The sequence below is a fragment of the Colletotrichum phormii genome (genome assembly GCF_030913505.1).
Source record: "Colletotrichum phormii strain CBS 102054 chromosome Unknown BDP81scaffold_20, whole genome shotgun sequence".
In the NCBI taxonomy this organism is placed as follows: Eukaryota; Fungi; Ascomycota; class Sordariomycetes; order Glomerellales; family Glomerellaceae; genus Colletotrichum; species Colletotrichum phormii.
This window is the reverse complement of record NW_026851462.1, coordinates 548,423-562,230: the sequence shown is the minus strand read 5'-3', so window position 1 is coordinate 562,230 and position 13,808 is coordinate 548,423. Positions and strand designations below refer to the sequence as shown.

At 53.4% G+C, this 13,808-nt stretch overlaps 4 protein-coding genes and 1 non-coding gene across 5 annotated transcripts; 2 read left to right on the top strand and 3 right to left on the bottom strand.

Moving 5' to 3' along the window:
- Positions 1–680: 680 nt before the first annotated feature.
- BDP81DRAFT_274160 (uncharacterized protein) lies at positions 681–1,229 on the bottom strand (the record flags this gene model as incomplete). The annotated part of the gene is made up of 1 exon (XM_060582956.1): positions 681–1,229. A coding segment is annotated over one exon (549 nt), but the record flags the coding sequence as incomplete, so codon positions are not given.
- Positions 1,230–3,870: 2,641 nt separating this feature from the next.
- BDP81DRAFT_381414 (uncharacterized protein) lies at positions 3,871–6,027 on the top strand (the record flags this gene model as incomplete). Its single annotated transcript, XM_060586887.1, has 4 exons — positions 3,871–3,966; positions 4,085–4,676; positions 4,742–4,825; positions 4,905–6,027. 4 exons carry the CDS (start codon positions 3,871–3,873, stop codon positions 5,918–5,920), a joined length of 1,788 nt encoding a protein of 595 aa, XP_060441454.1. The 3' UTR covers positions 5,921–6,027.
- Positions 6,028–7,594: 1,567 nt separating this feature from the next.
- Positions 7,595–10,327, top strand: BDP81DRAFT_355955 (alpha-L-fucosidase). The gene is made up of 2 exons (XM_060586300.1): positions 7,595–7,843; positions 7,920–10,327. Exons 1-2 carry the CDS (start codon positions 7,754–7,756, stop codon positions 10,206–10,208), a joined length of 2,379 nt encoding a protein of 792 aa, XP_060441453.1. The 5' UTR covers positions 7,595–7,753; the 3' UTR covers positions 10,209–10,327.
- Positions 10,328–10,330: 3 nt separating this feature from the next.
- BDP81DRAFT_t270 lies at positions 10,331–10,411 on the bottom strand. The gene has a single exon. It is a non-coding gene; the product is annotated as a tRNA-Gly (tRNA).
- A 745-nt stretch (positions 10,412–11,156) lies between these two features.
- BDP81DRAFT_452915 (uncharacterized protein) lies at positions 11,157–12,026 on the bottom strand (the record flags this gene model as incomplete). The annotated part of the gene is made up of 1 exon (XM_060592790.1): positions 11,157–12,026. One exon carries the CDS (start codon positions 12,024–12,026, stop codon positions 11,157–11,159), a length of 870 nt encoding a protein of 289 aa, XP_060441452.1.
- Positions 12,027–13,808: the final 1,782 nt, after the last annotated feature.

Here is a 13,808-nt window from a genome sequence, read left to right as displayed (position 1 = left end):
TTGGGACCTCCATTATTGCCTTGGTTGTTGCCCTGGTTGTTGCCCTGCTGGTTGGTGTTCGTGTTGGTATTGGTGTTGGTGTTCGCATTTCCATTACCATTGCGGTTGCCCTGATTCTGGTTCTGGGGACGACCGTTGTTGTTGCTCTGGTTCTGGTTGGTGTTCGTGTTCGTGTTGGTGTTGCCATTGCCATTACTGCCAACTCCCTTGCCAATATCCTGACCACCGTTCCGGCCGCCGTTGTTGCCCTGATTCTGGTTCTGGTTGCCGTTCCCTTGGTTTTGGTTATCATTGCCCTGGTTCTGGTTGTCGTTGCCCTGGTTCTGATTGCCGTTTCCTTGGTTCTGGTTGCCATTTCCTTGGTTCTGGTTCTGGTTGTCGTTGCCCTGATTTTGGTTGCCATTTCCTTGATTCTGATTCTGGCCGTTATTGCCCTGGTTCTGGTTGTTGTTCTGACCATTGCCATTCGCATTTCCGTTGGCATTTCCATTTCCATTTCCATTGCCAGCCTTCGGCGGCGTAGTCGCAGCAGGTGCAGCGGGAGCACCGCCCGCTGGTGGCGGAACAGCGGGAGTAACGTTGGCACCCTCAACCTCCAAACATCCCGTGGGACGAACGGACTGAATGTTGGCGGCGCCAGCGGCAGCAAAGTACATGTCGATGTTGGGAAGGACATTGACACAACGGTTCTGGTTGATGGAGTTGACGTCCCTTTGCGCGGTGTCGGGTCCATTGGTGACCATGCTCTGCAGGGTATCGACGACCTGCTGGAAGTTACCCTGCGTGTCGAGCACGTTATTGGCTTGCGTAACCATGTCCGTTCCCTGGAAGGCGGCGTCGAGAATCATCTTGTGGTTGAGCTCGTCGATCTCGGCGTTGAGCGCAATAGTGGCCTGCTTAGTGAACTCGGCGCCGGTGAAGGATGTGGCGGTGTTGAGGAACTTGGTGACCTTTGCGGTATCCTGCATCCAGGACATGACGGCGTTCATGACCTGAGCATCGCTGACGCCATTGCGTCCGGCGCCGCCAGCATCGGCGGTATTGTTTGCACCTTGGCTGGCACCGGCTTGATCCTGCTGAGGAGCCCGAGTATCCAGACGTCTGACACCCCGCGCGAGGAAACGGTGGCTGCCCAACGAGTTGCCTTGCGCCGGGCTAGCAGCTGGCAGGGTGAGGCCGAGAGCAGTCAGGTAAGAAAGGACAAAGACGTGAACGAAAGAGTACTGCATTATGGCGGTGTTGTTTGGATGTCGTAGAAACTAAAGACTAGCTTGAGTGGACCGAACAACAAACAACACACACGTAAGGTAAACAAAAGAGATAGGCGATGCGAAAAGAAGAGGTGGTGAGTGTGTATGATTAGGCGAGGTGGTCCTAAAGGAGAGTGATTGAGTGGTGAGCCTTCCAAAGGCGTCCGACCACTTCGATGACAAAAGAGAAAGTTGATTAGGTGAGATGGAGTAAAGAAAACACGACTGAGATCGGAAAGAGCTCACCGGCCCCGAAACGTGTGCAGATGAACAGGACGGTGGAAGGGCTTATATCAAATGTCCACAAGAGGTAGGTTGATGGTTGAAGACGGAACAAAGTGACTGCTTCTTGGATGAAAAAGATATTGGTCTGAAAGATGTCAAGGGTGAGGGTTAGAAGAGAGATCAGGCGCATCAGCGCTTGGGGAGTCGTGATGGTTGCGTTCGAAGCACTCCAGATGTCGCGGCCAAGAACAATGTGTTGCAACGCCAAGACGAGAATGCCAGGGAAGAGTGTTAAAGCAACGAACAACCATTAGCTAAGGACAGTTCTAAGAAAGGACAGAAGAGGGGCCAATGGGAAGAAATGGGAACAGGCGATATCGAGCAGACGAAAGGGGTCAAAGTGGTTTGAGGAAGTTGGGGTGAGCTGGGTCGACCTGGGGTTTGAGTGAAGTCTGGTGTTGGGCAGGTGAGCAGGGATTCGTCTTCATGAGACTCTGCTCGACTCAGCAGGGGACTTCGTGGTAACGCTGCTTGGTGCCTGGATACAAACGCCAAGTCGGAGATTTAGTCCGCCTTGGTGGAGGTAGTGCGTGCTGGCTAGTCGAGTCGAGAGGGCAAGTCGTCTCGGGTTATTGGGTGAAGAATCAGGTTAGACTGACCGAGTCAACACCATCTGGCATCTCCGTCGCTCGTGAGAGATTGGGAGAGAAGAACAAGTCTTCTGTCATCTGTCTTGTAGAGTACGGATGGTTGTGGCGTCAGCCAGCAAGATCCCTCCCTCATGGCCAATGAAGCACACTTGATGGCGAGTCAGGTGATTTTTCAACCCGTCATTCTATCTCAGCATTGTAGTGTCTGCCCATCGGCTGTATCATTCTGAGGCGACGACTAGTTTCTTGATGAAATTTTGAGAATGGAGGCTGTCTAGCCCAAGGCCACTCCGAGGGAATGGTCCTCCATGAACATGATCGCCTCTCTGATGTGACCGTGTAAATGAGCACAGACAGCCCGCTAGCGTGCAACCGCTCAATCATACGCCCAGTCAAACTTGCACGAGGGGGCCAGCCGCCAATATTCTTATGCTATGAACACGATGGTGATGACGACAGACAATCTTCCAGAAGCAACGAAGCAGAGCGCATGGGTCATGTCATGTACTAAGAGACGGTGTGAGCGCAAGCTGAAGGATAGTGTCAAGGACTCAAGAAGGATGTGGAGGGGGGGAGGAATGTGGGAGGAAAAGGACAGAGTCAAAGAGGAGGGCTATAGCTGAGTCGTAGTAAGCGGGATAAGAGCACATAGACGCAGAAAAGGTCAGAACATGCAGAGTACAGCTGCAGAGCCGCGCGAGGTCAAGCATTCGCCAAGCATTTTCCCAAGTTGCACATCAGCCGCGACGAAACGAAAATCATCCCCACTTGGACTTGGCAAAGAAGATCCAAACGGGAGAAGCGGGATTCAGGGATCCGTCATAATTATGATCTTCGCCCCCTCTGGTAATGCCACCTTGTTTCTTCAGAGAGACTGGATGCACTCAACTTACACGGCAAGATGGGTGAGGTAAGCGAAAATTATTGCATAGTCACACGTTTGCCTCTCTGTCCGCCCGGCCTCATCTGATGAAACCCAACACGGCCGGGCTCGAAACGACGAAACTCGTCTCACACCAACCGAAACCGACGAAGCCCTGCCTTGAGCCTCTTTGCCCCTCTCCTCCTCCCGCCCGTGACCGGACGAAGAATGCTTCCATCCCCCCATCCTCGGCGCGGATCTGGGTCCCTCCCTGTGTTCCTCCTTGTGTTTCTTCCTGAGAAGAGAACTGGCAAATACTGGCACAGTCTGGCACAATCAGGCCAGGCACCCAGAAAGGCCATCTCAGTCGGAAGCGTGCTGGTCCGATGATTAAGCCCGATGCCCCCTTACACCTACTTTCCTCCTAGGGGCGCATTCACAACAACAGAATGTGCGGCCGGAAGAGGATGGGAGCGGCGTCTGCAGCGATCTCTCTTGCACAGCCGACGCCAGACAACTCATGCGATTGGAGGATTGAACTCCTCTTCGGCTGGGCGCTGCTTCTAGGCGTCCGACCACCCGATCAAATTCCATGCCGGCCGTCCGCCATGTGGCATGGCAGGTCATCATTGCCATGGGTCTCTTCTGCCTTGCCATATATCCAAGACCCAGCCGCGCTTCTCCTCCCGAGGAGATTAAGCTTACTTGACCCTCGTCTGAATGCTGATGATCCCCCGAGTTGGTCGTGCTGCTATACAAACATCTTCCCCCTAGGACCCGTGGGTTTAGTAACGGTGTCTCTCCTTCCCTTGTCATCCTCCTTTTTCCTTTTCGTGCGCTTAACAACCCCGGTGGTTGACCCTCGTTAATCATAATGACGCTCATGAAGTTTTCACATCTTTCTTTTTTGTTTGCTGGCTTGGTTGCGGCTCAGAGTCAATCTGCTCAATTCAATCAGGTCATTAACCTGAATGGAGATGTAAGTCACTTGGTTCCTTGGCATAGCAGTCTTCGGTCTTCATCATGGCTTTGCCTCATAATAGAAAGATGGTCAAGGCCTCTTCACTTTACTATCATGTACTAACATGCCATCTTAGATGCAATTGAACAGTCTAGTGTTCCCTGACAACTCCAAGATTGAGACATTCTCGCAGACGCAACGCCAACTCATCGTCAACCAGAACCCCAACCCTCTCCCGGCAAGCCATGTCGTCGGTTCAACGGGACAGCCTTTCGTTCAACTCTCGCGCAACTCCTTCACTATTCAAACCAATGGAGCCACCGACCTTGTGGGCGCCCAGATCGAGCTGCCCATTGACCAGAACATGCTGTCGCAGGCAGGTGTCACGGCCGACAACACCTTCGTCGCGATGCTGTCGAGGGACCGTCAGGCGTGGATCATTATGGAGGGAGCCAAGAGTGTCAACATCACCGACGCTACCGTCCGCATGGTCAAGCTGAACCAGATCGATGGAGAGTACGTCGCGGTCGGCCGCCAAACGAGCGAACTTGGTGTCTCCTTGACTCCCTTCGGCACGCCTGTCAATATCGCTGGATCTGGCATCCAAGAGGCTGAATTCAACGACGGTTTCCGCATGTCCATCAGAGCTAGCCAGCCGATGAGCATCCGCACGGATGTCGTCAATGGCATCAGCACTGACATGGTCACCAATGGCATCATGTCCATTAGTGAGTGGCCTAATTACTTTGAAGCCCACACTTGTTAGGGTGACAATACGCTAACATAATGACAGACAACTACCGCTACCTCGTCACCAGCAATTTGGCAGGTGTCGTTCCCAGCCTCAACAGCATGACTGCCGTTGTCCAGATGCCGCGTAAGTCTTTTTTTTCCTTTCTTGAAATAAGCTTTGTCTCATTGTTGAACTCGGCACTGACCGGAGTATGAAACATCAGTCAACGTTGATCGACTCATGGCGATGGCCATGCGCGCAGGTGCCCAGCCCCAGTCCTCCATCACGCTCGGAATTGCCCAACGCCCGGTTCTCCAAAACCCCGGCGGTGCGACCGGTGGACTGCAGGCTCCTCGTTTCAAGCGTCAGGAACCTAACAACGGTACTGCAACTGAGCAACCACCTGCGAATGGCAATGGTAACGGCAACGGCAATGGCAACACTTCTGGCAACGGTGCTGGAGCCGCAGCCGGTGCTGCTCCCGCTGTTGGGCCGAACAATGGTAACAACAACGGCAACAACGGCAATAATGGAAACAACAATGGAGGAAATTCGCAGAACCAGCCTCAGAACGGCCAGCAGCCGCAAAACGGTCAGCAGCCGCAGCCCGTTGGTCCCGCGATCCCGGCCGCAACCCAGCTTCTCCTTGCTCAAACCTTCAGCCCGATCAACGCCCAGGTCCTCCTCGATAGAGAGAACGCTCGTATTGCCGTTCCTGTCAGCCAAATCGACGGCGAGTTCATCCTTACCATGATGGTTGCCGGCACTCCCGTTGGCACCCAGCCTCAGCCCGCTCCTCAACAAGGCGCTCAGCCCGGCCAGCAGCCCCAGCAGCAGCCTCAACAGGGTGGAGGAGGCCTGGTCCAGCCTGCCCCTCAGCAGGGAGGCGGCGGCATCACCGGTGCCCAGCCTGGACAAGCTCAGCCCGGAATCGCACCCGCAGCCGTTCCCAGGCCCGCCAACGCCCCGCAGCCCGCTGGCGCACCTGGCCGCCCTGCCCGCAGACAAGAGCCGGCGGCGCCTCCGGCTGCTGCTCCCTTCCCCATGGGACAAGGTTTCGAGATGAAGATGGCTGACCTCATGGCCATGGCCGAGTCGAAGAAGAACGGTGGCGTCATGGCCACGTGGGAGATGATGACCAACTTTGCCGCGCAGCAGAAGCCGGTGGAGCAGAAGAGGTCTGAGATCATGAGACGGAGGTCGTTCCCGGTGAGACGACGTCTGGGACAGCATTTCTAGGCTTTCTTTTTGTTCTAGGGTGGTCTTCTAGGTAGCATGGCGAATAATATTCGATGTGTATTCTTTTCATCATAGTACCCTCGGTCGGGCGACTGCAGGGCAAGCTCAGACGGCTTTGAGGGGTTCAAAATACTCAGTAGAAGAAACATTATTGGTGAACTCTCTCTCGTATCTACACTATTGTGATGATGAAGTACGCTGTACGGAATTGAGGAAAAGGCTATTCCTATTCACATCTTCGATTCAATGACGGAGGGTCTTCTTGCCAGGCCGTGAACTTTGCCAACCTCTTCAATCAGTACTCGAATTAAAGTTGTCGGTTCTCGGCTCGTCAAGAGAAACAAAAAGTGGCTTCCGTCAAACATGATCGCCGTCTCCAGTTTTCGACCCAAAGGAAGGGTTCATGTTCTTTGGCGCTGGATCCTCAGAAACACGACCTGTGGCTCTCGCGCAGAAGAAGAAACGACCACCCTCGGCCCGCCTGTCAAATGTTGGCAATTTGATTTCCAAATACTCATTCGCAGCCGTCTCTCATCCCTTCTTCCAGTTTCCGGCTCAGCGCGCCAAGCCGAACATCAGCCAATACGATCAATGCCAAACAAACGCGAGACCGAGACTCGCAGCACCTGTGGGCGACGGCTGTCAAATGCCAACTGCTCTTTTGGTCATGCAAAGCCGAGGGCTATGTGCGGATTGGTCACGAAACATGCATCAGATTCTTCAGCTTTGGTACATGGAAGCTGGATATCTCGACCAAGAAATCTCAAACAGAGGCAATTTACGATCAGTAGAAGTGAGTGAATGCCTCTCATTGTGATGACGTGAACCTTCCTACCCCACGAAATCTCAGTTTTGCCCCTGCGTCACGTCACGCAATCCAGACACCATGCACTCAAAGCCATGAGTATCTGTGAACATGAAGATTTAACTCTAAGGAGATGACATATTTATGAAGTCGTGGATGTGTCCAGGCGGAGGGCCACTGCTTTCATTGACTTTGGCTCATGCCTGTCTGAAGTCGCTCACTCAACGGGTGTCTTCGCTTAGAGTGAGTGCACTGGCTTTGGTGCGATAAGGCTTGGCAAGTCTGATAAAATTGGTCAAAAGGCAAGGCCTAACTAAGGAAGCCGCAAAGTGAAGTCTTGATCAATTGATTCGATTGAAGTAAGCCTGCTCCGTATGCTACGTCTCTTCTTGATTGATGCTCACTATCATGTGAGTTGAAAAGAAGGGGATAGCTTTGGCCATAGGCACAGATGACAAGTAAAGGCAGTGAATGAAACCATTCAGCGCACGGGATTAACGGTCGATTGGAGACGTTAACAGCATGCTTGGTGTTTACTTCTATCATAATTGACAAGAGAAAGTAAACATGCCGGCATCGGCATCGTGGCGAATCAACCGCGATAGCGTTCCTTGCAGAAGAGACCCATTGATACGAAGCTCAACGTGGAAATCCCTGTCTCGATGACGTCCGGGGAAGTGGTGCTATCTCCATTCTCCAATGTTTGTTAGTCTTATCAGCGGCGCCCCTCACTACCCGGCAACCCCAACTGTGCCAACCTCTCCCGAATGTTGATGGTGACATGAATAGTGGACTTTCATTTTGGAGAATGTAACCGTTCCATTCGGACTCGAACTGCAGCGACCTGCTGGATGAACTGAATTGAGGGGGAAATCGTCCCACTGGGGGATGGATCGCCAGTGTCCCCCGCTACCGAACTGATGGCAGCCGTTAAGAATGGGTGAGCTTCCTCGGCTGCGAGTTGCGATGTGCTGCTGCGATCCAGTCTAGGCAGAGCAATTGAGCTTCACGAAGTTGCGCTTGTCAAGATGAAGGGATTCAGGAGCTTCAATGCCCTCACGGCGCTGTCTCTGAGCGGAATTGCGCTCGCAGCAGTGACCAATTCGACATCCTCTGGTGTAAGTATCTCTGAGTGGTTCTGTAGCTTACTAAAGTGGCTGCGCAATTGACGACAGTCGCTGAAATCTTTCGCAGAAATCCGTTGCCCTCGACCTGACCTCCCTCTTCAACAACAAAGGATTTGGTACCCAATCCGGAGAGGCCGCATTCGATGCCCTCAACCAATCCTACCCCGAGCCGTCTGTAGGCCCGGACTTTGTCTCAACCGACACTGGCATCCAGTACAGCTTCCCGGGCTACACCGGCCCCACGGACCCCGACAATCTCATCTGCACCGGCCAAAAGATCTCAGTGCCCCAAAACGGCTCTTACTTCTCCGCCTCATTCCTCGTCGCGGGAGATGTAGAGGGCGCCACCGTCAGCGGAAACGTCTCCTTCACCTATGCCGATAACACTACTTCCGAGTACGAGCTTCGCACACTCAACTGGTTCAGCTTCCTGGCGATCAACCGCGGCGAGATCATCTTCCCCAGCCGGTACACGGCCAATGGCTCCAATTTCAACACCTCGCACATCTTTGAGCGGACGACTGCGCTGCCGCCTGGCAAGAAGCTTACTTCCATCACTCTGCCGGACAAAAATAACGCGACCGAGGGCCGGCTTCACGTCTTCGCAATTACCCTGTGGCAGCAAGCTGCAGATGTGGCTGTCCAGTCGGTTAGACCGACGCAGAAATGGATTGGCAACGGAACGCAGGTTGTGGAGGTCACTGTCAACAATGCCGGGTCGAAGTGCGTCTCTGGCGAAGGCCTCAAGATTACAGTCTCTGGAGACGGGTTCATCACTACGAGCCCTGGGCACTTGAAGCGACTGTGCCCAGGAGACCAGAAGGTTGTCGTCGTTGGCGTCAATGGCGCATCGGCCGGCCCCGTCCACGTTGCCGTCCACGTCGACGACGGCAGTGTCCGAAAGAAGACTCCTTTTGCCGACGTTGAAATCGGCTTGAATGAATGGACTGCGGACAGCGACAGCCTCTCGAAGCACGAGAGCCCAGAGTGGTTCGACGATGCTAAGTATGGCATCTTCATTCACTGGGGCCCGTACTCCGTCACAGGTTGGGGCAACTCTACTCCGTATGAGAGCTACGCCGAGTGGTTCTGGTGGTACTCTACCCACCACCCCGAAGGCGATCGCTCCAACTTTTATCAATACCGTCTTGACACGTACGGTCCTGATTGGGCTTATGATGATACCTTCCCAGAGTTCAACGCATCTAAGTTTGACGCCAAGGAGTGGGTTGACCTCTTTGCTGACGCTGGCGCAAAGTACTTCGTCCTCACGACCAAGCATCATGACGGCTTCGCCCTCTTCGATGCAGGAGAGACATCCAACCGCTCCTCAATCCACTACGGTCCCAAGCGCGATTTGCTGAAGGAGCTCTTTGATGCTGCGAAGACTTACCAGCCGGACCTGAAGCGAGGTACCTACTTCTCACTTCCCGAGTGGTTCAACCCGGACTTTGGCCCCTACGGCTTCGTTCAGTTCCCAACGCCTTCAGCTGTCTCCTGGCCCGGCGTGCTGCCGTCCAACCCGTACACCGGCGAGCTCGAGCCCTACACTGGCCGCGTCCCCGTCAACGACTTCATCACCGACCTGATGGTGCCCCAAATGGAGACCCTGGCCTACGACTACGGCACGGATATCATGTGGTGTGACTGCGGCGCTGCAAACGGCACGCAAGATTTCGCGGCGACTTGGTGGAACAAGGCCCGCGCAGAGGGCCGACAGGTCGCCATCAACTCCCGCTGCGGCATCTCGGAGGCGGCTGACTTTGACACGCCCGAGTACCAGACCTTTGCATCCGCGCAGCGTCGCAAGTGGGAGAGCAACCGCGGCATGGACCCGTACAGCTATGGATACAACCGCGCCACAAAGGCCGAGGAGTACATGAACGCCACTACGATTGTGTACTCCCTCGTCGACATGGTTTCTAAGAACGGCAACTTCTTGCTGGACATTGGCCCCAAGGCCGACGGCACCATCGTCCAAGCTGAGATGGACAACCTGCGTGAGGCGGGCAAGTGGATCAAGGCCCATGAGGAGGCCATCTTCAACACCACGTACTGGTTCGTGCAGAGCGAGATCGTTGGAGGCCCTGATGTAAGGTTCACCCAGACGGATGAGGCTTTCTACACGGTCTTCTTGGAGGAGCCTACGGTGGTCGACGGCTGGGTCTCTATCAAGGCACCGGTCCCTGTCGTTGAAGGAGATACTATCAGCCTACTGAGCGTCGAGGGTGCTGAGGACCTTGAGTGGGAGGTCAGCGGGTCAGGAGCTGGCACTGAGTTGAAGGTCAAGGTTAATGAGACCCTTATCGAGGCAGATCAGTTCGGTTGGGTGTTCAAGGTTCTCTACGCGGCATGATTTTAGTTGCCAACAACTGGAAAGCCCCCATCCACCCAGCACGTTAGTAATTGAGTTGAATGGAAGTAAATCGTACCCAGAGGATCGAAAATTGGATAGCCTGTGCCGGGAGTAAAAGTACATGCGTCGAGAGGGAATCGAACCCCCGGCTCCCCGACGATGCTGGATGGCAACGGAGAATTTTACCACTAAACCATCGACGCTCATGGCGGTGTTGGGTTATTGCGCGCTCAAGGCCTGGCAGCGGGGCTGCCAGGGGCTGCTGTCGCCAGTGTCTGCTTCTCGAGGTCAAGTTCTCTAGAGCTGTTTGTTCTCGAGGGCCTTTCATTCCAGGCTCAAGTTAAGTTGATTGAGAGCGATCGCTGATTTTTTGAAAATTGTTTGTCTGAGTGGTTGAAATGTCAGTTGATTGACAGAGTTGCATGAAATGTAGCGCATCGCCCTGAACAAACAAGTTTATTTTGAGGTAAAAAGCTAGGTATCTTGATCATTGGGATTGAGGCAACGTGAATTACCATTAGGTAGCTTTCCAGTTCCCTCCTCATACGACCCGCTCGCCCGTAAGAATGCAATCAAATGGATATGTCTCATCGCCCTTCTCATCCCACTCACTATCATCGAGATTACAGAGCACCGGCATTTCCTTGGCCAGGACTCGGGCGGTTTTCTTCTGCACCCAGGCGCGCTGGCTATGGTCTGATACAGATCCACCAACTCGTCGCTTACCTTGACCGCATTGTGGTATGCCTTTGTATGCTGTAAAACGGCCTCGGCCATGAAAGAGAGGAGATTCGTGGGAGTATTGGCTGGTGACGTTCCCTTGAAAGGATTGCCCTCGATAGGGATGTATGTGAGGCCAGATGATTTGGCACGATCTTTTGCCTTCTGCACGAGAGCTTGGATCCTTGTGAGGAATTTGCCCTGTAGAGGACCGTAGATTGAAACAATCTAGTCTAGGTTTCGGTCCTGAGTGTCGTCGGTTGACCACGCGTTGGGAACGATATCGAGGGTGTTGTAAAAGTCTGCGTTCCACGACTGATACCCTCCCGGGCCGCTCACCTTTGACGACTTGGAGTAGGCGTCGCTGAAAAGCTGTTCGCCCGGTGTCGCTCCCGCTGCAGGAAGGGCGAGAATGTCAGCCGCAACATCAGCGACGTCCGGAGCGAGATTGTTGGCCTTGGTTGCTAGGGATAGGTAGGGCGAAAGGGCACCTCCGAGACTGTGGCCGGTGAAGATGACGCGGAAGTCTCCAGGGCTCTTCTCGAGGTTGGCGAGATAGTTCAATAGGTTTATGCCAGCTCCTGGATTTCCACTCGGCGAGTTATGTGTTGCGACTGCCCAAGCACCGAGGGTCGTTCCCCAGGCACCGTACGGAATGTCGCGGAAAGGAGGATTCTGGACTCCAACAGGCTGTTCGGCGGAACCACTCTTGAAGGTTTTGGTGTAAGAGTCGAAGTCCACCACCTTGTTGACTCCAAAGTCCTCGTACACCCAGTCTTCCCTAGAGAGCACAGCGGTACCAGCAATCGCCACAACATAGGTGTCGAACTTGGTTCCGTCAGGGTACTCGACATTGGGCGCCTTCATCACCATCCAGCAGTTGTTGAGGCCTTCGTACCACTTTGAAGTCTCAGACTTCCATACTCGGGGACCCCAGTTGATGTCCCACCCGTACTGACCCAAGTGTTTCTTGACCATGTGTTTGGCTGCAATGTCCATGGCGTCCTGGAGAATCCGTTCGGGACCCACGATCGAGCCCGCTAGGTTAGCGGTCAAGGATTGCAGATGGATCTGCTGGAAAAGATTTAGGGTAGACATGGTGAAATATGATCTGGAAAGTAATGTTTTTGGAAAGTAATATCGTCGGGCAAGGGTTCAATGGTGGTGTTGGCTTATGCCAGGAGATGGTATGAGATGCTCAATCGTGTGTGAGGGTGGGTAGCTTGAGGGTCGGTTGTAGAAGTATTTATCATGGGGATGTTCAGTGATTATTCTGTCACTGAGATCTGATAGGCAGTTTCTAGGACGGTCTGTTGCACTAAATGTGACTGCCTCATTGAGAGCTGAAGTTCCATGCCGCGCCCACTGAAGCCGCATCCGGAGAAGCTGAACTCCATAGGCTGACTGTCAGACACTTACCGTTTAGTGGATGAGCCGAGACCATCAGAACAACTTGAAAAGGACTCGAGTAATAAAGATCTTCGATTCGCTCATACTCCAGACTCACGCATATTGCTCGAGGTGCCACGCGGTGCTTGTTGTTGATTTTGGCAAATCGAAATCAGCTCTGGGCGTCACTAGCCCAGAATCACTGCTGTTGTCGACGGTAGACAAGTACACATGTAGTCAAAGGTAGGAACCCCAGAAGCCAGTCTTGGAGGAATCAAGCCTTTGATTCATCTTAACGCTTCCCTCAAATGTCCAGCTCCCTAGGAGGTTAGATCAGCCGGACGGTAAGGCCCAGTAGCCATGCTCTCGGCCCGCCTTCGAGATGTGGCTTTGGAATGGGGGCTGACGGACATGGAATGCCGAGCAAGAAGGTCCACAGCAACGGCTCGGAAGGTGAATCACTGCCGATTTTGATTGGACTCTAGACGAGATGAGTTCTGTCGTAGGGTATATATGGCGTTAATTGCTGCCCGTAATTAACGGCGTCGTTTTTGCGACAAGTTCTTCAAAACAACTATTTTGGTTGTCACTGAGATGAAAAGTAGAAGTTACTGTCAGCCGCACGTGGAGGCTGTTCGAATTTTCGCTAGTTCGCTGCAAACGGGACCGTTTGACTAGGGCCCGGCAGCGAGCTACCCTTAATACAGTAATCAGCCTCTACTAAACTGCTTCACACATGGCTCATGTCCTGAAGCCACTGGTCACAGCATGGCGGCCCAGGTTGTGATGTTGTCACGGGCTGGAGCCCGGTTGAGATCTCCGGCCTTGCCGGAGCCGCACGCACACCTCTCTGCTGGGAAGCTGTCCGACCGCGACCTGTAATAACCGATTATTACATAAGATTATTATATTTGGTTATATTGTAGGCCGGAGCCGGTCGAGATATCCGGCTTTGCCAGAGCCACCATTCTGCCGTATTACACCGCCTAGTCCGGGCACGTTATATTATAGCTATACATAACGTGCATGATAAGCGAGCGGATCGGACAAGCGAGCGGATCGCTCAACAGCGACCGCCACATCTTTTTAGTCATCAAACAAAGAAGCTGGTATAATTCTAGCAGTTCAAGCTATCGAAAAAACACCAAATTTGAGTATTAAAGATGCAGCTCGGATCTACTCAGTGCCATTTTTAACCTTACGCGCCCGTATTAATGGAAGAACTTCGCGACTTGAAACCGTACCAAACTCACGAAATTTGACGTTGCTCGAAGAGGATACGCTAGTTGAGTATATTCTCGACCTGGATTCCCGATTATTCCCTCCTCGGATCAGTGGTGTAGAAGAAATGGCTAATCGACTGCTCGCCGACCGCGACGCGTCCCCAGTTAGGAAGCGCTGGGCTTCGAACTTCGTCAAGCGACACCCACAGCTCCGGACGCGCTTTTTTCGCAAGTATGACTATAAGAGGGCCCAATGCGAAGATCTAGA

Coding starts and splice junctions, on each gene's coding strand:
- BDP81DRAFT_355955 (XM_060586300.1), top strand. CDS start 7,754: ATGAAGGGATTCAGGAGCTTCAATGCCCTCACGGCGCTGTCTCTGAGC. Junction 7,844..7,919: donor CCAATTCGACATCCTCTGGT/GTAAGTATCTCT, acceptor AATCTTTCGCAG/AAATCCGTTGCCCTCGACCT.